Below are 24,506 nucleotides of genomic sequence, written 5' to 3' on the forward strand. Positions count from 1 at the left end.
TTCTACAGATTTTTTTTTCTGTTTTACCCCAATTGGTAGCTTGGCATGCCGATAGTGTTGACGTGATGCCTGAGGTGCTGAGGCTACTGCATCTGTTCTAAAATGAAAAGGCTAAATGCCTTTTAAAACATCACAAACTACATTAATGGGGTGAATCCTTCTGCTCAGAGATAGACAGATGGCAGGTGGAGCATGGAAGAAAACTGTCCTCCAAGACCCAGTTCACAAGGAGTCTTGTGGATAATCCCAAGAAAGCAGGAAAAAAGACTTTGCTGTTTTCAAATGTAATTTTGGAGAAGCTATGCACCAAAACCCAAATACTATTCAGCTCCATTCTGTTGGGAGACAGCTGGCAAACAAAAGACTGATACATGCCTCACTACACCCACAAGAAACATGGTAGCAACATGTTCTAGTTCTTTGTTTTATGATTATGATTATCACAGTCAGTTTTATGTCAAGATTTATGGGAAACTGCCATTGCCCAGTTTTCCAGTCAGGCAGTGCACGTGTACGGCCCAAGAACTAAACCATCTGAATGGCTTTGTGTGTTGTCATATTTAATTACATTTCATTCTTTTTTAAAGAAAGGCAACCTGTACGAATGTTAAATTAAGTCAGCTAAAACCCTTCAGAAGCAACAACTGCAACCGAACCCTTCAGATAATAAGAATGGATTTCACATGCGGTGAAATATCTGCTGACTGTCTGTCAAGTTTCACAACTGTGAAGGTTCACAGGAGTTTCGTTTGATTACGCGATGACCAATATAAGTGCTGCCATTCAAGGCATTCGGGCAGTGAATAATGCCCCTCTTCTTCTATCATTTTTTCTCTAACTCTCTTGATTCTAAGCACACCTTAACAGTGATATAAAATATGAACACCATTTGCTTGATTCTGTGGCAGAATCTATCAATATTAAAAACAGGAAATCATCTTGCTTCGCTCATTAGGATTCTTAGGTCTCTGCATTTATAGATGTTCACTGATTAGCAGTAAAAAAAATTAAAATTAGCTTGCTCATTTCATTATACAGTATATGCTAAATAACAAGGATCAAGGAGGGGAGCTACCGAACACAGCTGCTTCAACAAACACTGAACAGACAATAAACTGAATAGTTATTAGATTTGTGGCAAAGATCCAAATGAAACATAATGATAAATTGACCAAAGGGTTGCTGCTGCCGGTTTGCCACTGTTTTTACTAGTGGAGCATATTAATGTCAAGCCCATTACATTATCAATGAATCCTATGTATTTCTATTAAACTCATTGAGAGTGATCATTTAATTTATTACTGTGTGTTGAGAGTTATATTGCCAAATACTTTTAAAAACCAACAAGGCAATAGGTTCACAAAAATAATCTTTACAGTTCCAGATCCAACCTTTGAACATGTTCACCCCCATGTTAACATCCTCTTTTCTCCCTGCAGATCTTCCAGGGCTTTCTCTGTGTTTTCTACAACCTCGGTGATGGGGACTACAACCTCACTCTGCCCACCTATCGCCTTGACAACGGTGAATGGCATGAGGTCTTCCTAGATCGGCATGACAATGAGATGACGCTGCGATTGGATGGTGGGGGAGGCCAGCGCGAGGTCACAGGGTCGCGTGGCCGCAGCAGAGAAATTGTAATTGACCCCGCTGCGGTGATGCTGGGGAACACATACCCGTCTGGAATCAACAAGAGTTTCCAGGGTAGGTTATGACGGCACATTTTGCTAACAACCAAATCTGCAAGTGTCTACTGGAGACAGGTGGAAGGATTGAATTTTCTGAAAATCTTTGACAAGGAATGGGCATGAAATGTAAGATATTCTGTCATGTTTGGTGGTGTTTTCATTGGTTAGTGTGAGTCAAAGCATTATGCTCAGATAATACTATCCAGACACATAGTGCTAAGAGCAGAAAATGGAATATTTTACATATACTATATTTATACTGTACAAACTGTAAGCTGAATCCCAGTCTCTTTGCAATATTTATTTGGTCAGTGCTGCTCATTTCAGGTTGTTCATTTTGTAACTTGCCCTAGTGCATCTGCATAAGAGCAGCTCAAGCTGAAGGACAACTGTCCTGTGGCACAGAAAGATGCCAATGTCTTAGCAAGCAAACAAAACTTTCTCAGTCCAAACTAAGAAAAGTCTTATTCCCCAGATGTGCACAGCTGCTCGTTGCATTTTGCTCTCTCTTCAGGGTACCGTGTTAATAACCCCGTTTCTATGAGTAATGAATGAATCAATGACTTAATTATAATCAACATACTCATTCATACATATATATTCAATATTCCTTCTATTATCCTAACCCAATGCAGCTGTGATTGGGCAAAAGGCAGGGTACACCCTGGGCAGGTCACTTTATTAGTCCACACAGGAAAATCAAACCACTGATCCTGTGGGTCATTAATTTTTTTCTCATCTTTTTGAGCACAGGTAAAAGTTGCTTGTTAGCTTTTCATTTCACATTTGATCAAGCTGGCTTCTAAATGGGGTTTTCTTTAGTATTTTAAATACTGTCATGCAAAACACAGCCAAAAGTAAAGTAGACGATACCTCCTACAAGAACAACCCAAGGAAAAGAAGGTGACACTTGTGGGCAAGTATTCATTAGAAAGGCCAGTGGTTCTTAACACTGCAAACACAGTAGCTCTGCAAAGCCAGCTGTGTTGAAATGTCCAGTTTGTCTAGTTTGACACAAGTTTGCTTTTGGAAAGTCTTGAAGAGTTTGTTCATTCAGAAATTACAAATGTAAAGTCTAGTTTAATTAAAAAAAGACACTTTCCTGATGCACTTCAGTGACCTGCTGTGATATACTAAAGTCTCCTGTAACCAAAATGTCCTGGCTTTATTAAATTTATTAAAACATAATTTTCCAATTTGGTCTTGAGAAAATGTTCTTAATTCCATCCATTTTTGAGAGACCTGAGTCAATCAATAGTCCCAATGATTTGACCACTCTTTTGGCTCAACCCTGAAACATCTTCTCAAACAAATTCATAATTCACGTCAGTTAAGTGGCACTGTTGGCTTACATAAAAGTTGTGCTACCTCAGAGTTAGATGAAGGTGTAAATGACCCTCAGAGTTATTTACAATAGACAAACCCAGACATTCTTCATTATTTTCACTGAGAGTAAAGTATGACTAGTGGTGCTTCTGACCAAAAAGGATTGGAATAAATTAATGAATCCTCCTTGCTACCAGTAGGTCCTAAATACTGCTCAGTTAAACAGTTAAACCCAAAGGAAATACTAAGAGTGGGAAAAAGGCTGCGTTTTCTTTTACAATACAATTCATCAATATACACCGAATGATAGAAATCAATTCAGTCATAGTTCAAGTGGGACATCTTTCCATGTCTCCGGCAGATGAATGCTCGCAGGGTTATTCAGCGGTAAAGATTCTGTAAGGAAGATTATGACACATACAACAGTATAAATCTACCTCAGCGTGCCAATAGTGGAGAACTGATGGATCATACGACGGCAAAATGGCAAAATCGCAGTGAAGAATGTTTGCGAGATACAGTCCAAACACCATTAAAGCAAATCAGACACAACTCAACCCCACAACAACATCACCAAGTGAAAAGTGGTGTGTCATCCAGAGCATGAGAGACAGTTTAACAAGTATTCCTCCTGAAACGTACAACCAGAAATAGCTCCTTTTATTATTCATCTATCCGTTTCCATTTCAAGAGAGCCTCGTGACATTTGTATGTGGTAATAAATGATTCATATGACTGTTTAATGGCTGATTCACCTATATGCATAGTTACTGTTAGCTGTGATGGTGGATGTCCCCACAGCTGGCTGTGTGAGGGGACTAGAGAAGTTTTATGTGTGTGTGCACGCACGTGTACGTGTACGTGTGTATGGATGCATGCGAGCGTGTGTGTGTGTGTGTGTTATGGTAAATGGCAAGTGTATGTCATCTGCTTTGATAAGGTTGGATTTTGTGCATTCACGCTGTGTCTATACCAAGAAACACAGTGTAAACACGTAATGCATGCAGTGTAGTACAGTCATGCGTCCATCTCTATACTGGGTGCCTGTCATGGCACACACATGGTGTAAAGGTCAGGGTTGAGTGATATGACCTCAGAATTGAATAATGCAGTGTGAAACATCCACTCCCTCGTAGTTCACCTCTTGTGAAATATATTCAGGTCACCACAGAGAGTTGTAATATTAACCACCCATGCTGAAATGATGAATTCAAACAATCAGTCAGTGCATAAAACTAGGATTAAAACTCGTGGTGAAATGCAGTTACTGCAGAGCTATCTGCTCTGAAATTGTCCGGTGAAGCCGCTGAGGGCGGCAGAACAGGTACTTAACTTTTAACATGGTTTTGCCCACTTCCATAAAACTCCCCAGTGCTCTCTTATCAAGTCACTCTTTCGGTGTTCTACCTGTATCTCTGCTGTCTAAAACGTCGTCTGTGTTCTGCTGTTACTCCAGACATGTCCGAACTCCCTGCCACCTGTCGACTCACCTACGGACTTGTCTCTTCTGCCGATCTGTGTTATTAGCCTGTGTCTTTAAAGGCTTTTATTGGATAAACAACAATATTAGATTTAGATTTTCAAAAACCTGTACACACACACGCACGCACACACACACAGTAAGTTATACGAGATGCTGTCGAGAAACCGCTGTTCCAAGGCCGGAGTTTTAGCTATTGGCAATGTGGAAATCTCAGTGGGATTTTAAATGGGGTTTGTGGGAGTTCAGTGGCTGCAGAGGGTCATGAAACTTTATAAAACCCTGACCAAGATGTTTTGAGACACATCATGCTCCCATCATACTTACTGAGCCTGAGACAGCACTTTATCCCTTGAACACAATATGCATACTTACTGGACTGTCATTTTTGGGGGAACTTTTTATTAAGTTTAACCTTTATCTAGATCGAAACCATTATTTGGTTTCACTATAAGAACAGCAAGAAGACACACACACACACACACAAACACACACACAGCTTCCAACGGTGAAACAATTAACAGCATATAAAGATATCTGTGCCAACGAGGCTGAGAAACATTAATCACAGAAGCAAGTACAAATGAAATTAATCACCAGATTCTTTGAATTCAGACCGAGAAACCACACGATTTAATCTGATTTCACTCTGCAGAAAACATGAAAGCCCTCTTTCCCATCGCTATCCACATGCTGCAGATATGTGCTTTGTGATCTGAGATTGTGAAATGAAGACGAACACTGCAAAGTCGAATTTGCGGGATGTGAGGGAAGTTAATGAAGAATAGCATCAGAGATGAAGCTCTACCAATGGCTTAAACAGTGCATAGAGGGAAGGCCAGGTCACGTTTCATGGAAAAACAGTGGCGTTACCACATCATTGTGCAATAAATAGATTCATCTGAAATGATTTGTTGACATTGGTCTGGAATCAGAAGCAGACAGCTCCTTCGTGGCTCACTGGGACTGCAGCTAACTTTGTGAGTTAATCCCTGTTATGATGCTCAGCCCTGGGTAATCAAAAGTCAGAACTCTGGAGATGCAGCAATTGATTTTGTGACAAACTGCAGCACACATTCACTGTTACATCCACAGCTTACTGCTAAACTGACTGCCCTCTGACAGACAGTGCACCTTCCTGCTCAGCCTGTACGCTCACCACGCGCACACACACATACACACACTAGAAAAAAGACAGAAACACTATATGATAATAGAGCGAGAGGAAGAGGTCAGAACTATGGGGAGGCACAGATATAAAGTGGGAGAGAGAGCTTCTTAGAGTTAGTGAGACAGTGAGAGGTGTAGACAGCTGTGCCTCAGGCAGTAAAAGACAATTCATGTGCTTATTAAATGGATTTTAAAAGCATTTCCCTTCAAAAGAGGCAGACATGATAGATGGTGGCAGGGAAAGAGCGAGAGAGAGAGTGTGTGTGTGTGTGTGTGTGTGTGTGTGTGTGTGTGTGTGTGTGTGTGTGTGTGTGTGCGTCTGTGCGTGCGTGTGCGTGCGTATACTTGCCCTCAAGTGTTTGCATTCACTTTTGTGAACGTGTCTTTTCAAATAGTGACAGAAGGGGAATGAGATCTTAACTGTATACACAAACTTAGTAATTTAATGATAAGAGCATAAAGACCAGAAGACAAACGTGTCCTCGGGAGTTTATTAGCTCTGTTGCTCCGCGGTTAAGACCTCAGCAGGAGTCACTACGCTGACTTGGACATAATGAGATATTGTAGACATCGAAATGTTACCTGAGCTACTTTAAAACTAAACCGAGGAATTGTCCTCTGCAGTAAAGTAATGGGATGTTGTCAGTTGCCATTAGCTCTACTGCTGTCCATGAAGCATTTCATAAACCTCACCTTCATCTGAGCATCGACCTGCAGGCTCTGAAACAGCAAGACGATCGGATTGAGAGTAAAAATAATAATACATGCAAATGATTGTTGTTGTTTTTTGTTTTTTAATAAATCTAGCTCATTTTTTATTTGCAATACCTATGAAAGTCCAAATTATAATAAACTGGTAAGGTTGGATCTTAGCCTTGTGATGGGATTTCTCCAAGTGGAAGCACTGCAGCCACATTTGCATTATTGCTCTGGTGGAACAGTGGTCTTTCCACAAACTATGCAAAGCGTTTTGCAAACTGCCTTTGAGAAACACATGTTTACTTCCCTAACTGTCTCAGATGTGTAACCCAGTGAAGCAGTGGCATTTGTAAACAGCATGTACTGTATCAGTGCACCGCAGAGCACATTATGCGATATCTAACATGTATGCATGCAAATCTTTGCTTCCCGCGTCCTGGGACCTGTGTGGATTGTTTTGTCACCACATCCTGCAAATTCTCCGTCAGATTGAGACCTGGGGATTTTGGAGGCCAGGGCACCACCTTGAACTCGTTGTCATGTTCCTCAAACTATTCCTGAATAATTTATGCACTGTGGCAGCACTGTGCCTTATCCTGCTGAAAGAGGCTGCAGCCATCAGATTTGGACCAAGAAGAGGTGCACTTGGTCTGCAACAGGGTTTATGAATGTGGTATGTGTCAAAGGAAGGTTTTCCAGCGGAACATTGCCCAGAGCTTCACACTGCCAGCTTGCCTTTTTCCTATAATGCATCCTTGTGCTTGCTGCTCCCCAGGTAAATGATGCACCTGGTAGTCCACATGGAGCAAAACTGATTCATCTGATCGGATCATACCAGTTCAATGGTTGTCTTTCTTTAGACCACTATAGGCACTGGGGCATCCCACCGGACCTGCCCTTTTGAAGGTGCTCTGACCCCACTTTAACTGTAAAGTTTAAATGTGGTGTATCTATGTACAGTATAGTGTAAGTATAGTGTATGCAGGGCTAGACCTTGGAGCCACCTGTCTATAAAGAACATGAGTTGATCATAAGCTTACACAGCTCTGTCTAATTGAATTTTGTCCCATTAGATGACGTGGTTCCCCTTTCTCACCAAACTCTCCTCTTATTTTCCATTTTTCCCCCCGCAGGCTGCATGAGGGACCTACGCCTCAATGGTCGCTACATGCCCATGGACAGCCAGCCGCGAGATGGGGTTTCTCAGGTCAAAGTACAAGGTCTCTCCAATGGGTGTTTATCTGACTCCTGCAAGAAGAACCAGTGTACCCCTCCCTTCACCTGTGTTGACTTGTGGAGAGTGCACGAGTGCAGGTACATACACACACCCATACTCTGTAACTACACAGTCAAGCTTCACATCCACACCTGAATGTTCCGCGTACACACTCAGCATTTTGACACTAAGGCATGAACAACCCTCTTTTTTTAAGCTTTTGACCTTGATTTTTTTTTTTTTTTTTTTTTCAAAGACAGTGAAATGTGCTTTCAAAAACCTCGACTTGACCTATTTGAGAATGTGGTGGTAATATAGAAAATGTGCAGCTGTATTTTGTTCTAAAGCTGGTTAACCAAAAAACACCCAGGCTGGAAACCTGTAAGATGAAGCCTGCAATAATCTGAGTGCCACTAACTTTATTTAGAGTTAATTTCTTTTTTAGTAAAGTATTTAAGTAAATAAATATTACATCTATCAAAACATTTTATGTACAGCACATTAATAAATGGGAATCAAACAATAGTCAAAGCCTGATGTTCTGTCACTGTCTACTGCTTGGTGTACACCTGATTACCTCCCATTTCTGAATGAAGTCACATGTTTCTTTTTCAGAACAAATGTATCAAGCAACGTGTTTTAAAGGTTTGGGGGAATTTCTGACCAAGTCTGAGCACATGTTGCTATGAAGTTGCATAATATAATGTGTAGGATGCAGTGTAGGGTTTAGGGAATCAAGGTCAATGTATTCCACCTTCTTGCATCAGTCTCTATTCAGGCTGTTGGTGCACATAAAAAAAAAAAAAACATAAATTAACTTGTTTCATTGTGTCTCGCTACTTGGATTCTTTTTTTTTTCATTCTTCACAGACTCAAGTGGTGAAGCTTCAAAGTCAGCCATTCATTCATTTAAAATTGGCCATTGCACACATCTGTAGGTTTGGCAGAATCGTACAAAAACACCAAATCATTTGTTTGCATCGCTTAGTGAAATTACACCAGGGAGGCTTAAGCTTGACTAATGATTCTGCGTTGTATCAACCCAGAGCCACCGCCACTGATTAAGCAAGTGGCCTTCTCCATTGTGAGCTTTTATACTTCTACACACTGTACACTGGCATCCTACTGAGTGGTCGGATCACTGTTCACAGCTGTTCTACGCATTGCTTTGCCACAATGCATAGATAAATTTTTTGGGAGGTGCGTGTCAGGCTACCACCAGTCTATGCATCACATTGGTGCAGACTCTATTTCATAGGTAGAGCACAATTTTGATGCAGTAGCATGAAACAAGCTTCAGCTGTTATAGGATGCACTGACGTGCATGTTGCTGCAGGTGGATTAAATACTACTCAAAGTCCAGTTTGTGAGCTTATCGGCTGAACCAGGATCAACTTTTTGCCAAACATGTTTATGTTTTTCAGATCTGTTTGCCAGAGCACCCCCACTGCTGTATTGTTGTTGTCTCATTTAAAATTAATGAGGAGGCTGCATTGTTTAAATCAGTGTAATTGTCTGCCTAAATGTGGGCTCAGAGACACTTTTAGAAGATAAAATCTCATGATTCAGGAGCCAGCGTGTTCCAAAAAACCCAGAAATAATAATGAATAAGGCAGTGAACCTCACCTGCTCAGTCTATAAGCCAAACAGATAAAATGTTGCAAGGTGAAAATGAATTCTTCCTCCGGCACCTCTGACCATGATGGGATTCACACTTTTGCGTAATCAACATTTCACATGCACTAAAGTACGAGTTTTTGTATGAGGGTGTGCTTGTTTGTCCGCAGGAAATTGGAAATGTCGTGCAATGAAAAGCCACAGACAAACTAACAACCCTCTTCTGTGGCACAGACTGAATCAAACCAAGTGCTCGTGGCCACATGCACTAATCTCAGCATTTTTCCTGCCACTGGAAACATCAGCCTCTGTCTGTGCAACCTCCTGGCTTTTAATCTTGGCCTTTTTTTTTCTCCCCATTCCTCTCATCCACTCACACACATCATCCATCCACCAACCAATTTTTTTATAATAGCTCTGTTATTTTTTTTTCATTTGCTCTGCCCCTCCATTTCTGGGTCTGTATGGCTCTCACCTTGCTCGCTCACTCCTGCTCAAATTTGAAACCACTTCCAAACACCAACGTCTCACACACATACTGTACTATTGCAAACACACACACACTCTGTCTACCCCCCTCCATTTCCACCCCACTCGCTTGTTCACCTCATTCCCTTTTCATCACTTGACCTGAACCTTGGATGATTAGGGAGTAGTAAGTATTGGCGGCAACTGTTTGATATCTCATACTCAGCAGCCACAGTCCACTAGTCAGTTAACGGCATACTGTAGTGTGGATAATTATTCTCCCAAAATAAACACAAACACTGATGTCATTGTTAGTTTTTGTCAGATTTTTTAAAGTGCAGTTATAATTGAACAATAAATTGACTTTTGTCTAAAGCCCTACCTGAAGTGACAATTGCACAGTCATGGATAACAACTATAACTGGGCACACCAAGTCGAGGGTTTCATTTCTCTCCATGCTGAAGCTGTTTACATGGGCGTGTAGCGTGTCAGATCAACACTTATTTTGAGTGTTTTGAAGGTGGTGTTATTTTTATTATTTCATGTGACTACAGGTTTTATTTGAAGAATTCATCTTCAGCTTTGACACACTCAGGATGCATGAGCCAAAATGTTACCATATCTGAATTTAGAGAATAAAGGTTGTAGTGACTCTTTATTTGATTAAGGGTAGTTTAAACTCTGGGCTTGTTACCCACAAAATTGTTTGCCAAGCTATGCTGGTTAGTCCTCAGCATCAAACAATTAAGAGCACACAAGTATCTCACGTACACCTTGTACAGGTGTACTTTTCTGCAGCAAGCAAGTTAGTCTTCTATACTGTAGAAAGTCAAAATGGTTATGGATTAATAATTGGCATTTGATTCAGTCAATTCAGGTGTTTTGAAGCTATTCAGTTGCATATTATCTGGATCTTAGCCCATGCATGTGGCTTAGTAGGTCCCTGCTCCACATGCCAGTGGGAGAAGTAGGCAGTGGATATAATACTAAACTAAGTTTTGTTATATTTAGGCAAAACTACTTAATGTATTAGTCACAAAAGCCACAAGGTTAGGGTTCAGCACAGAAAATAGTTGGTTAGGTTTAGGAAAAAGGTATTTGTCGCCCCTTCAGCCACCCTGACGCCCCCCTTCAGGTGGACTTTGATGCTCTGTTGGTAATGCTTGTCACCCAATTACCACAGAAAATTGATGATAAAATACCTACTTGCCTACTGGTAGGTAGTAGTTTACCTACTGAACTATCAAATGGACATGATAATGACCACTGAATAGTATGAATCAGCTAAATTAGCTAAAGATTTCTAATAATATGGGGGAATAAGGGGAAAAATGTAATTTGCAGGACTAGTATTTCAGTGTGGCTGTTTGAAAGCATGCTAAACCATTTGTCCAACATCTTCATCAAGTTCCATTCACTGTGTTTCACTGGGGGATCATGTCTTTCACTATAAACCTGGCTAATTTCCTAGTGGCATTTTGATTTGCATTTAACAGTGAGTGATTGTCACACACTCCCCTCCTAACTGACAACTTGTTTGTTTTTTGAACTTTGTCCCCTTTTTTGTCTTTGTAATTTTGGGAATCCTAGATGATGTTCAGCATAATCAGCAGCTCTTTTGTGCAAAAAGAATCTCTCTTTAAATGATATTTTTTTTTTTCTTTTGTGTGTGGAAAAACGGATCTGAACAAAAAGTGATCAGTCTACAGAAACTCCCGCAACATCCCACTGCAAGTGAGCGTGTGCGTTCATCTGTATTAGGTTATTATAGGGCACTCGTCAAGCACTGATTCCAGTCATGGCAAAGATAAAAGCAGCAAAAAGAGAAGCACTGTTGTCTTGTTGACTGGCAGATGCCCTGTATTCAATACCTACACAAACTCCAGACAGAAAAAAATGATTGCTGAACACTGTTTCCCTCCCTCCCCTTGATTAACTTGTAAAATGCGTCTCAAGCAGCTGTGTCAGTGTTTTTCCACTCATTATTGCGATAGCTGCCATTACCAGCTGCAGAAAGAATAATTGTTACTATGACCTGTGGTTTCAAGGATGCTACAGGTGTTCCTTGTCTTAGAATATTCATTCAGTTTTGGACTCTGAGGAGTCAAAACAGCAAAAGTTAAATACTGTTGCATTCTCATCTCTCGTTTCCATGAGAAAGGATTGTCCTGCTCTAAAAGTAATCAGTACACCTTGGAAATCAGTTCTGCAACAATGTGTTCTCTTGCTTGGCAGCGGTTTCTGGCAATGCAGAGTAAAGAGTGTTACAAAACCATGGTCATCAGCCAACAGAAGTGGGTATCGCTTTCTCACGTTTTCCAGCATACATTCCTATGTAACTTCAGGTGGCTTCTTTGATGACCTCTTATTTTATTGCTCCTGTATCATTTTATAATATATAATTTCATTTCTCAAAGTTACAGCAGAGACACTGTTACAGGGCAGTTAAGTATCATATTTACATCTCTATCATATAATCAGGAAGTGTATTAAAAGTACTACATTAAATAAACAAAGGTTAATGACAGCAGCTGTACAGTACTGGGTGATGGCAGAAAACGTCTTGGTTAACTCTTCCACAAGAGAGCTGATTGTGCCAGCAGGGTGGGAGGATTAAAGGGGTAACTTTCTTCATTATACTGTGATGTGGACACACACACACACACACACACACACACACACACACACACACACAGCTGCTACAATCAAGCAGTAGCAGCGAAAATATGGAGAATTGAGATATGGTGTTTTGACAGATTGCACATTACAAACAGAGGCACTTGTGGTGATTAACTGTAGTCAACCAATCACAAGACCAATCAGCATGACATATGAATATATAAGTTAAGTATGTTGTGACTATGACCAAACCACTGGCAGTAAAGCTAATAAAATATATGTGTAGCCATGTGCAATATAGTAAATACCAAAAGTATATTCATATGCATATAACTCCTACCTGTGGTTATTTTACATTTTGTTATTTGGCAGATGATTTTATACAAAGTGAATTACAAGAAAGATGTAAAGGCAGGATAAGTGCAAAGAGGTCTTGCCTAACGACCTCTACTGGTGGGAGGCCACAACCAGGATTTGAGCCCCGGTCTCCTGCATGGAGGGCAGCGATGTTACCACTACACTACACTGCTCCTTGTACATTGTAGAATATGGATTTATGTACTTTAAATTGCATATTTTTTCACCATCTACTGATCTGAAGTAGGGTTATGGTTTCCAGTTAGAAATGTAAAGCTGACCATGTTCGACAGTTGTCAGAACACACAGTTCATCAGAGACACTGTACCACTGTACCACTGAACCACTGTAATCTATCTGTTCAGGACAGTATCAGCAGACAAAGTTAGAAGCTAACTGATGAACACAATGGAGCATTCAGAAACACATCACACCACTGTTCATATTTCTGCACTAAAGCATTAGAGCTTTGAACCCTATGCGAACAGAGTGGTCAGCGTAACAGCACCTTTCCAACCTGAGCACCCTCATCCAGGCCCACAGTTCCTCTTGGCCACTGCGCTCTGCCAACGAATGGCATCTGGTCCTTCTGCCACATAGAAAAAAGGTCCAGGTTCAGTGCAGTGGTCCTAAGTTGGTGGAATGAGCTGCCTAAACCCTTCTCTCACCTAGTACTAAAACAGCCATTGAGGACAAACCTTTTCTGCAACTTCCTATGTGTTTAAAGTAAAACGTCATCCTTCTTCCATATCTGACTTCCATATTATGTCTCCCAAAGCAAACATGTCTTCTACCTAACTTGCTTTGTAGCTCCCGTGTAAATGTAGCTTTAAAAAGTTGTTTGTTTTTATTTTGTTTTTATTTTCCTTAAGAGTTGATGAAGTCCGAATTATTAAAAATGACACTGGACTGCTGGCAACAGTAACTCCAAATGAATTCAAGTGTATGTGAAGTGATGTTGCACCTGTTTACCAACATATTTGCCTAATGAATTTTAAAGGTGATAATTACAGCTTGTTATTGCCAAATAAAAAAGAAAAAAGGGACCAGGCGAGTGTTCCCATTTTTCTATTTGAAACTTCTCAAACTCATGCTCTTCAGGAGAATGGATCATTAGAGGGTCCTTTTATTCCTATTTTAGTCTTTTTGATGACACCATATACTCCACTCTGCAGTCGACACAAACCTGGATAGCATCACTGATGCACTCTGATGTGTGTGCTGTGTGCTCTTAAAACATCAGATACCCAAACATTGCTAGTGGCTAGCACCACGAGTTTTCAGTCGAGCTACACTGATATAGGTGAGTGGGAGATCAAGAACTACAAATTCCCAAATGGACTAATAGATGAGACAGTGCACAGAGCTGGGATGTCAAAGCTAAGCAATTACCCACCCATCCAACACCCAAAAGAGATGAGAACAGATAAGCTGCATATTACAACAACTCACAGGACACAGTTTGGCCCACATGCAGTAACTTAACCAATTCATGTCTTTTCTGTATTATGTTCATGGTGCAAGAGGAAAATCTAATGCAATAAATTACCCCATTTTCAATTTGGGGTTGCCATTTCATAGTAAAATTGAGTCAATAGTTATAAGCATGAACACATCTCCAGTGAGCAAAAGCATCTGTGATGTCATCAAAATGCACAGCCTGGAGCACCATAGACATTCAATGGGATTCAGGAATAATGGGCTCATAAAATGTTTGTTTGAGCTGTTACACCCAAATGAGCTTTTAATTATAGTGCTGCTCTCTGAAGTGAGGCAGAAAATGTGCCCCTCTCTGCATAAAATCATCCTAGTAACTGCCAGTGCCACAGTCAGCATTTTTATCTCCATCAGTTCGTTCTCTGCTGAGGTGTACATCTGTGTAAAATCACTGATCAAGAAGTGTAATTAACTTTTTTTGGTTTTTTTGCTGTGGGAAATGGAAATAAACATTCACCAAGTCATTGTTTATCCTGGATATTCACGTTCATCTTCATTTTATCTTCATCTAATGCTTTATAACTGTCTAGTTTGGTTTGTTGATTATTGCACATTTAGTGTCGTAATCTGCCTGATGTAACTTTTTTTTTTTTGAAGATGTCCTCCTGGCCACATGATCCGTGTGAATGGGTCCAGAAAGTCCTGTGTCTACACTCTCTGCGCTACGCGGCCATGTCACAGAGGGACCTGTGTGGCCCAGTCACCTTCCAAATTCACCTGCCACTGCCCGGAGGGCTACAGAGGACGCCACTGTGAGACAACACTGGCCATCTACAGGGAGGATGTGGGCCTGAGCTTCAGCTCCGTCTTTGCAATCTGTATCTGCTTCATGGCCTTACTAGGTAACTATTACATCTACTGCATCTTACCCATCACTACATCACCCAGAGGTAGAAATTGCCCCATCACGACAGCCAGACATAGACACATGGACAGGATGGGATACATCAGGTAATGGTATTGGGCTATTGTGGTTAATTTAACATGTTGATCTAGTGAAATTAGCCAATAATGACCATTTAAGAAACAACTTACCAGTTAAAAATATGTATGTATATTCTATATGACCGCTGTTACCATTAGGGGGGTGGTCAGAAACAACAATAATGGCTAATTTGCACAGGAGAGTGGTTCCTTTAAAGGGCTGAAAATACGTTGCATGTGTGACTTGTGACTGTTTATATTTAAAGATCTGATATTTTGGCAGCAAAGGAATATGTTGTCTGGGAATATTTTATTGGTATGTTTAGTATCAACAATATGTTTAGTGCAACCTGCCACTTCCATAAATTAACATACTCTTATTATGCTAATAGACAACTGGCTGGAATTCTGTCCCTTACAACACATACGTCTTGCAGATTGCTGTTATCACCACAATATTACCTCAAAATTACACACTAATATAATATGCCTATGTCTTGGAGAGTGAAAAAAAGTTATATACTACAAATTACACATAGATAATATATTCATGGAACATAAAATTACCCGTTGCATACTTGTAGGTGTGTGTAGGATGTAGAAAAAAAAAAAGGGCCACAAATAGAAATTGAAAGTAAACATAGAAAATAGTTTCTTGGAATTTCCATTACAGGCAATCTAACACACACACACAAGACGTTAAGTGTACTGTGATTATAATAATGTAATCAGAGTTTCTTTAAAAAGGCCGGCCCTCAAATAAACTACACCACAGACTTCTGTGTGTATGTGTTGAATTACTTCACTCCAATCCGAGTTTTAAAATCCACAGCAACTAGGCTTATTTTTAATTACTACAGCGCTGAGAAGGGCTGTTCTTCAAGTAATACCACAACGACAAATATAATTGCATTTATAAAGAAAAACTCTAAACTCCCTTTAATAATAACCTTGACTTGATAGAAAAAAAAAACAGATTCTCCAGAGGAAATGATATTTATAGTTTTTGCTGAAAATAAAAATGAAGCGACAGCTGTAATGGTGCTTGACCCACCCTGAGCACAGCACGGTTCCACAGCACAACTCTGAATCAGCATGCAACAGAGCTCAGCTCGAGTGGGCTGGACTCTACCCCTGCTAATAGGTATCTGACTTGTTTTTTACTTGTGGCCTACATTTTAAGTTCTATTAAGCACTTTGGTGAACACCTGTTTTGCTTTGCTAATGAACTGACTTGACTTGACTACAGGGGCTGATCTACAGGGGAGAGAGTGGGGGACACTCCCAACTGTTCAGTTCATAAATAATTTAACAAACGATATTAATAATAATTGTTCCATATAACATTTACCATTTTGTCTAGGTCGCCCTTGAAAAAATCAGATTAAATACATAAAGAGGATAAGTAAATAATAAATAATAATGTAGCTGCAATGCTTCTGCGCCCCCCGGATTCTGCAATAACATTCCACCCTTCCTATAATTTAAAAGGGATATGAACCTCACCCAGTGAAAAATGAAACTTCACCTTGGGCAAATGTTGGCAGTGTGAAGCCTACTAAAACCTGTTTGAGTGAGATTCTTAACTTTTCTTTGCAGGCCCTTTTTGATAACTGTTATGCAGCTTAAAGTCAGTAATGGACTAATGGCGCTCTTCACCAAAAGGTCAGAAAGTATCCGGAGGAATTGTAGCCTAGGCGTATAGCTGCTGACATCTGAGGCAGTGCTGCACAAGCACTTACTCTGGCCTGTGGGTGGATAGACTATTGTCTGGTTGTCTGTTGTTAAAATTCACATTCGTGTGCCTACCTGCCTGTTTTTGCTTGTTGAATATTCATCCTCCTGTACCTTTAGCTCTGCGTTCTTATTCCTAAAGGATGCTCTGCTGAGAAAAACGCCTCAGGCGCGCGCTTACACAGAGAATGAGTTGTCAGTACAATGACATGTTCCCCTTGTTTAATTGAGGACAATACAACAGAACAGTAAAGAGCAGTACGAGACAGAGCACAGAACAAGAGAGAATAAAACAGATCAGAGAACTAGAATCTAACAGCACAATACAAGGAGAAAACAAGAGGAGCTGAGAAAAAAAAAATTACAAAGTGGAGGCAGTGCACAAAACAGCGTGAGAAGGGAAAACAAGCGAATGGTAGTGCTGAGATGGATGGTGTCAGTGTCCCACTGCTGCTGGCCATGTCTGTTTGTCTCATTGGTGATTCAGGTGGCACGTCCTTCCCACGCCTCAGACCAGACAGACACCATCATCATCATTTCTCCTTCTCTTCTTCTCACCTTTATTCAGCGAAACCTACCTCAACTCTGCTCGGAGCTCATAGAAAATGCAACATCCAACCTTGATCTCGCCGTGGCTCAGTTCTGTTTTAAGTGTTAATTACTCGATTTGTAGGCATATAAGGAGCTGTTTACCTAAACCTGCAGAAATTGAGATCAGTGCTCCAGGGGCTTTGGTAGTAATTTCGATTGGTAAAGCATCCCGCGCTTGATCAGCCAAGCGTTCCTCACTCTGAAATTTAAGTAGCAGCATGCAAGACTTTTTTCTATCACTTGTACGAACTCTAAATGTTTGAACAGCTAGAACAAAAAAGGGCAGCAACTCCCTTGTTGCAGTGCTGACAAAAAATGAGCTGAACTTTTGAGAATGTTGGGATCGGCGCAGATTAAAGACAGAATCCAGCAGAATTCTTATTATTAGCTCATTCTCTTTGATTTTATTGTGCTATCTGGTATTGTCAGCTTTAAAAAGTGAGAACATGCTGACATTTGATCATGCAGCTTGTGGATGGATTACCACCAGATGTTGCAAAGAAGCGTAAAGAAACAGAATGTGCCACACGAACTATGTCTTTAAAGAACACATGAATTAAACATTCAAAGTGCCGTTGGACATAGTAACTCGTTGAAGCTCCGTGGCCACCAAACTCAAACAAGGGCTTCCAGTAACTGCGGATTAGAGCTCCATAGTTTGTGGAGTACTGAACCATTTTTACATGTAGTCATTTGGCAGATGCTTTTATCCAAAGTGACTTTAAGTATAACAGGTAAAATAGCTTAGTCAGCAAAGTGCAAGGAGAGAAAATGTTTCCGTTTGTGCCAGCTAAGGAGTAATGGAGTTTACAGCAAGTTGCACAAATGTTCCATCATTAAAAGCTTTTTAAATATTAGGAATGAATCAGCTGAGTGTGCAGAGTTACTGTAAGCAGTCATACAGTGGCCATCATACAGTAGCAACCTCAAATGATGATGCTTCCTCCACCACATTTCACCATTTTATATTGGTGTGGTTAGAGCTGCTGGAATTTGAATGTTATGCTTGTCTGTCTGTATGTTTCTATATCATGTAAAATGGGATGGTATATCCTGTACTGTAGTTGTAAGCAGTGACTGTTGGTGTGTATATAGGCAACAGCTCCAGCATTTGATATTAAAGGGACGTCTGTTGTATATCATTGTGACATAAGAAAAAAATATATTACAAAAATAATAATAAAAAAAAAATAAAACATGGAAATAATATTGTGATGATCAACTTTTAAATTTCAGATGTTTGAAAACTATAACACTGACAGCAGACAGGAGACAGAGTCACCAATCAGTCATTCAGAAAGGACATGACCTGACTAAACACTACCTTCAGATCACCAGAGATCACCAGAGGTAAAGCAAACTAGATATAGATACTTACTGCCATTAAAATGCATAGCACCTTTTGGGTCATTTGAATTATCAGCTCTAATTTGTCAAAGATCGTCGCAAATTAAGCAAGTAATTTTACAGCCTGTTTAATATAGAAAATCTGCAGGATGTGGGTTTTGCGTGGTGCTAAGGACATTAAAGGATATCAGATTAGGAACACAGATGTTGGTCAGTGAGTCAAATACTGAACATATCCTTACAATCTCCTCTGCCAGATGAGCTGAGCAGTCAGTCAGTGATTGCTGAATTGATTTTATCATACCAAAGTCCTTCAAGGTGAAGAGGTTTCCCAGGCTATCTCCGTGTATTGTTGCAAGTTTGGAGGAAGATTAGACCAAGAAACTCCGATATATCAAACTGACTTTGAGACCAATGAGAACTATGACTTTTTTTCTTCCAGTCTGTCTGTGACTTTTAGGTTTGGATTTGCTTTGAAACTGAAAGATCTGACTGAATACACTGCAAATCATTTCAAGCTGGTTCAACTTAGTAGCACAAGTTCTCCAGCTGCCTTGAGAATATGACTCAACTTCCCCGAAGAAAAAGTTATGAAGATACAATAGTTTTAGAATTCAATAAAACATCATATAGCACATAACATGTAAAACAAGAAAACAGACAAGAAAAGCTAATGAAGTTAATTCAACTGACCTTGAGAAATCAAGTTCAATAAACTTAAGATATTAAGTTGAATAGACTTGCTTTTCATTAATCAAATGTAACTATTGTAAACCCATAGCAACCTCTTTATCAAGGGAGACATCACCACAATATATAAGTTCCTCCTCTGACATAAAGAACTTACATCTTCAGCTGCTGATTTGATTTTTAAGAATTAAAACAAAACTCACCCTGACATTGCCCTGAGTATAACTTTGTTAAAACTGAATTCAACACAAATCTCGGTCATGATTTGCATTATTGTTATTTAATTTAATTGTATTTAATTGAACTATTAATGTCCTACCTGGTGTTTTACAATGTACTTATTTCTTTCTTTACTTTCTTTAAAAGCTATATAAACATTTTTTTGACTCATCGGCTCTCCTTTATATCATTAATTCAGTCAGCAACTTGCTCTGAAATTAAAAGTAATCTATTGAGTTGATGTGCTCTAACGTGCTTTACTGCACTTGGTTCATGGTCATTTGACTAATCACGTGCAGTACTTTTACAATGGTTCCTGTGGTTAGTCCCACAATAATTTTTTTCTTCCTGGGATCTGGTCAAATCTGTTTCCACGCAATTAAAAATCACTGAAATGATACGCTGCAAAAGTAGTCTTTACTCTTAAGTGCACCAGCTGGCAGTGGTCTGACAGCACAGCAGAAAGCTCAGGGTTCTAACCCATTTTAATCATGATTAAACACAGCACAGGAAGCCCCCTTATTGAGTCTTCTGCCAGCTCTTTCTTCATATTCTGCAGAATACCCAAATCTCTCCAGCTTAAAGTACATTAATACCTACTTAAGTCATGTGGAGCTGGATGTACTGCTGAGAAAGATGTGAGTGCATCATGACCCACCCAAGCAATATAAGTCACAGATAATTAGTCTGATAGGGAAATCTGCTTTTTCTACTGAAAAGAATGTGAAGTAGCTCAAATGAGCATTTACAGTCATTACAGCCTATAAGGCGTCGAGGAAGACGCATCGTCTGGCCCCGTTGCCTTATCACCCCCTCACACAGACACACTGAGTGTCAGTCGATATCATGTAGACACATTTCAAAGCCGAGAGGCGTTTCAAAACGCAAGAAAAAGTAATGATGCTAGTTATGGTGAACAATTTAACACCAGACATGAGCAGAAAGAAGCATCTACACGACGTTGGGCGCTAAGGACTGACGAGCGTTTCTGTCCAGAACAAGTGTGAGAGCCCCATCTCTAATATATTACCTTTTCGAACCTGTCCGACACAGATGTGGTGCTTCAAATCAGTTCTGTGTGATAAGATAAAACTAAAAAAACCCTGCTCTTCCAGTCTTCTGGTAATGTGGGGGGGATTAGTGTACAGGTGACAGAACATATCCAGATGTGAGATGGAAACACACTGACCTACTACATTTTGAAGTTCTCAGTATGGAGGTTACTTTCACTTGGCTAATTTCATCAGTTGAAGCTACTTGTATCCCCAAAGCATTTGTGCAATTATCCAACTCAACAGGTGATGTAGCCAATCATCCAACTCTTCGGGTACTTACTTTTGTTGGTGACTTCACATGATTTCACCTAAAATTCCCCCGTGCAATTTATGGATCATTATTCAGTCCCTTCAGGATTTCACAGGCTTTTGCAGTAAGTTTCGTAGTTCTTCTCCTCTTTTCATACAGAGACCTACAGTATAATTTGTTTGCAAATAGAAAGCTACACCATGTAGCATTTGCTAATGCTCATTGAATGTGAGTTTGCAGGTTAAATTTGCAGAAAAGTTGCAATGATTGGACAATATTGCAAGGCTGTGCAGCATACAGAGTGATTGGTTGAATTTGCATAGTTGTGATTGCAGTTCCTGGAGTGACTGAGAATTACACAATAAAAAAGGAGGATTTTATGGTCTTTGTTATTATTATTATTATTATAATTATCATTATTACTATTTTTCTTTCCTATACATCTTAGGTTCAGCTGCTACAATCCCAGAATTTCCCCACAGGGATCAATAGTGTCACATTATCTTAAAATGGCAACCTCTAAAGCATATGTCATGAGGTTCATTGTCATGAATGGAAGATGAACCTGACCTGTTGGTAGTCAGTAGTCTGCACTATGACTGGCTGCTGGTAACCATGTACTGTAGTACAACTTTGAGAGTTACACTAAACTCCTCCTAATGGAATTACCCACTTATGACACCTTGATCTGTCAACGTAATTCCATATTAAAGTGATGGTCAGTATGTGGAAGTGTCTGTATCTCTGTCTTTGTTTCATTCCATCACCAAAGTGATGATGCATTTATCAACTGAAAAAATAAATAAATAGCAGTGACATTGTGATCATGACATTCAAAAGTTGGGTATTTTCACATTGTCTTATATTACTAGCTGCCTAAACGAGTAGACATGCAGTACAGAGTATCCTCCTTTTATCATTCCTGAGGAACTGGCTCTTCAGATGCTAAATGCTCCTCCTTCTTCACTACCTATACTATAACTGTATATGCTTTAGTGTTTAGTAGGTGGACTGAGGTGAAATGAAGTAATGTGAACTGGACACGTGCAGATTTTAATGGTAATATGGCCAAACACATATCCACTGTAGGGGCTTTGAGTCATCTGGTACTCTACATGTTCAAGAAGGACCTGGACTGAAAAATAACAAGACAAATGGTGATGTGAGGTACACACCAAAAATTAAATGTGAAAGGGATGCGAAGGAAACGCAGTGGGAGAGTTTTTAAATATTCATAGCAGCCAAACTTGTGAATGTTGTTTTAAAAGGTATATGCAAATGTTGTCAGTTGGTATGTGCTGTAATATAGTTGGTGTGTGCGTGTACATAAGTTGGTTGTGCTACAGTGATAATATTGACACTGTGACAGCACCTTTCCACACTCAAGTTTGACACTATTTACACCATTTATATATTTTTTTTTTACAAGAGGAGAAAGAGCTGTGTATCAAAAGATGGTAAAACACCGGTGGAGAGAGGAAAGAGACAGCACAGTTTGAAAACGAATCGCGGAGTGGAGAGAACAGATGTTTACTTACAGTCTGTGTGGGAAGGGTTTAGCTTTTGGAAAAGCAAGTGAGCTGGAAGTAATCAGTGATTTGTTTTTACTGTTCAACCCAATAATGCTCCTCATTGCACCTATAAATGTTTACAGAAGCTTATTAGCAGCAATGCATTAGCACTGGATTTAAAAAAAAAATCAAACAATAGCACAAAAAGAACAATGAGAAGGAGAGGAAACTGTAGTTGCAGGCTGTGCTAAACAGAATTATAGTTTGATGAGGCTAAAATCTATTTTATATTATTGACTTGTGTTGATGTAGGCTACTCATGGACACTGATCTCATTCCAGGGCATCTCAGATATTGATTGTCTGGCTGGAAATCCCATTACACGGACGCTCATACAGCGCCATTTGAACTCCTCAGGTGGGGAAGTGCCGCCTCACTGTTAATCCTGGGTGGCGTGGGAGTTTTGAGGGGCCCCTCCAGGATGTTCAGCTGATATCTGCCTTTTTATTTTTTGAGACGTTTCCCTGACGGTCGTTACCAGTGAGTTTTTTTTTAAATCACTCGGAATCGGAAAATATTCCCTGAAAAATCCATTCGCATCAAGCATGGCTTCAGATTTTTGTGACGGTAGCTGGGGCATTTGGTTGTGAAATGGTTGTGAGTAGTGTGTGTGTGTGTGTGTGTGTGTGTAATTTCTAATGGGGGTAGCAGATAGCCCAAGGCATCTGCTGGAGATCCAGGAGTGGCTTCAGGGTTTGACCTGCTGTAGTGCTTGTTGTTAAAAGCCAATGGAATCAATAGAAACGAACTTTAATGGAGGAAGAAAATAGTTTGAGGTGTCGAGACAGAAGGAAGGGAAGCAAACGGCAGCGGGATGAGTTCAGCCGAGAGAGTGAGAAAGTTAAACAAAACTAAGGAGAGGTGGTCAAAGAGACTTAAGGGACCTCAGAGGAACTGTAAACAAATAAACATAATCTCGCTTTTCAGGCTTCGCCATCTCTGTCTCACAGATAGTGTACACACACACACACACACACACACACAGATACACGCGCTGTCAGAAATACTAATCAAATTCTCCATTTCTCTGTTTGCCCTCCAGAGAGATCCTTTGAACAGAGCAGATTCATCTTGTATGCCCTGACCTCCAGCTTCCTTGCTCACTTCCCTGTGGAGCTCACACTAGCCAGTTCTTTGTACACACAAACACTCACTCACACACACACACACACACACACACACACTGCTGAGCAGATGGGAGCGGCATAGAGCAAGTGTAAACACATTAAGACATAAATTCCATCACTGTACACCAAGCGAACCCATCTTGCACATACTACTTGCAGTTTCTTCTTTCCACTTCATCTATAGGCCACGTTTTCATGAAGCCCCTGATGCGTGGAGGATATCGATTCATCCTCACAGCAGCTCAGGGTCTGATGTCTCTCTGCGCCTCTAATGATATCATATCGCATATTTTTTATTTGTGTTTTTGTTACTGTTTGTTTGTTAAACCCAAACCAGGTGGGTTTACTGTTGTGTGTGGGATCAGTGTACATCGCGCCAGAGCTACACCTCCAACCATTCGATCTCTAGCGCTTGTTAGAGAACAACAAACTGTTGTTGTTGTTTAGAAACGTTAATTGAAGATTAAAATGCAACCTCACACTGTAGCACGTCAACAGGACAAAAGCTCAATTTCTTGTGACTTAAGTCTTTAAAAACTCAAACGCCCGCTTGCCCAGAGTATGTGCAGTGCTCTGGGTCTCCCATCCTACCAGCCGGGTGACCTGGAAGACCTCTAATGGATGATGCAGGACAAATAAACGAGGTGATGATTTGATAAATAAGTTGTGGCTCAGAGATAAGAGTGATCTGTCCCTGTATCCTTGCAGAGCAGCACAGAGACACCAGCGCTCCAGTTTTAATGCTGACAACTGGTCAGCAGGGTCTTTGCGTAGGCCACAACATAGGCCCTGCGTCGGCTGAACGCTGACGCACAGATCAAACTTTAGGTGTAAATTTCTCCCAGCTATCCAGAGCGAAC

General features: G+C 40.3%; 1 protein-coding gene across 1 annotated transcript in view; it reads left to right on the forward strand.

The window, feature by feature from the left end:
- Positions 1–24,506, forward strand: part of si:ch211-186j3.6 (neural-cadherin) — a 263,441-nt gene that overhangs the window by 233,432 nt on the left and 5,503 nt on the right. Inside the window, exons 33-35 of the mRNA XM_026378538.1 lie at positions 1,440–1,704; positions 7,497–7,677; positions 14,736–14,980. Of these exons, the coding sequence (XP_026234323.1) occupies positions 1,440–1,704; positions 7,497–7,677; positions 14,736–14,980 (691 nt within the window). The remainder of the gene's footprint in view (positions 1–1,439; positions 1,705–7,496; positions 7,678–14,735; positions 14,981–24,506) is intronic.

Source organism: Anabas testudineus, chromosome 3 (assembly GCF_900324465.2).
Source record: "Anabas testudineus chromosome 3, fAnaTes1.2, whole genome shotgun sequence".
Taxonomy (NCBI): Eukaryota; Metazoa; Chordata; class Actinopteri; order Anabantiformes; family Anabantidae; genus Anabas; species Anabas testudineus.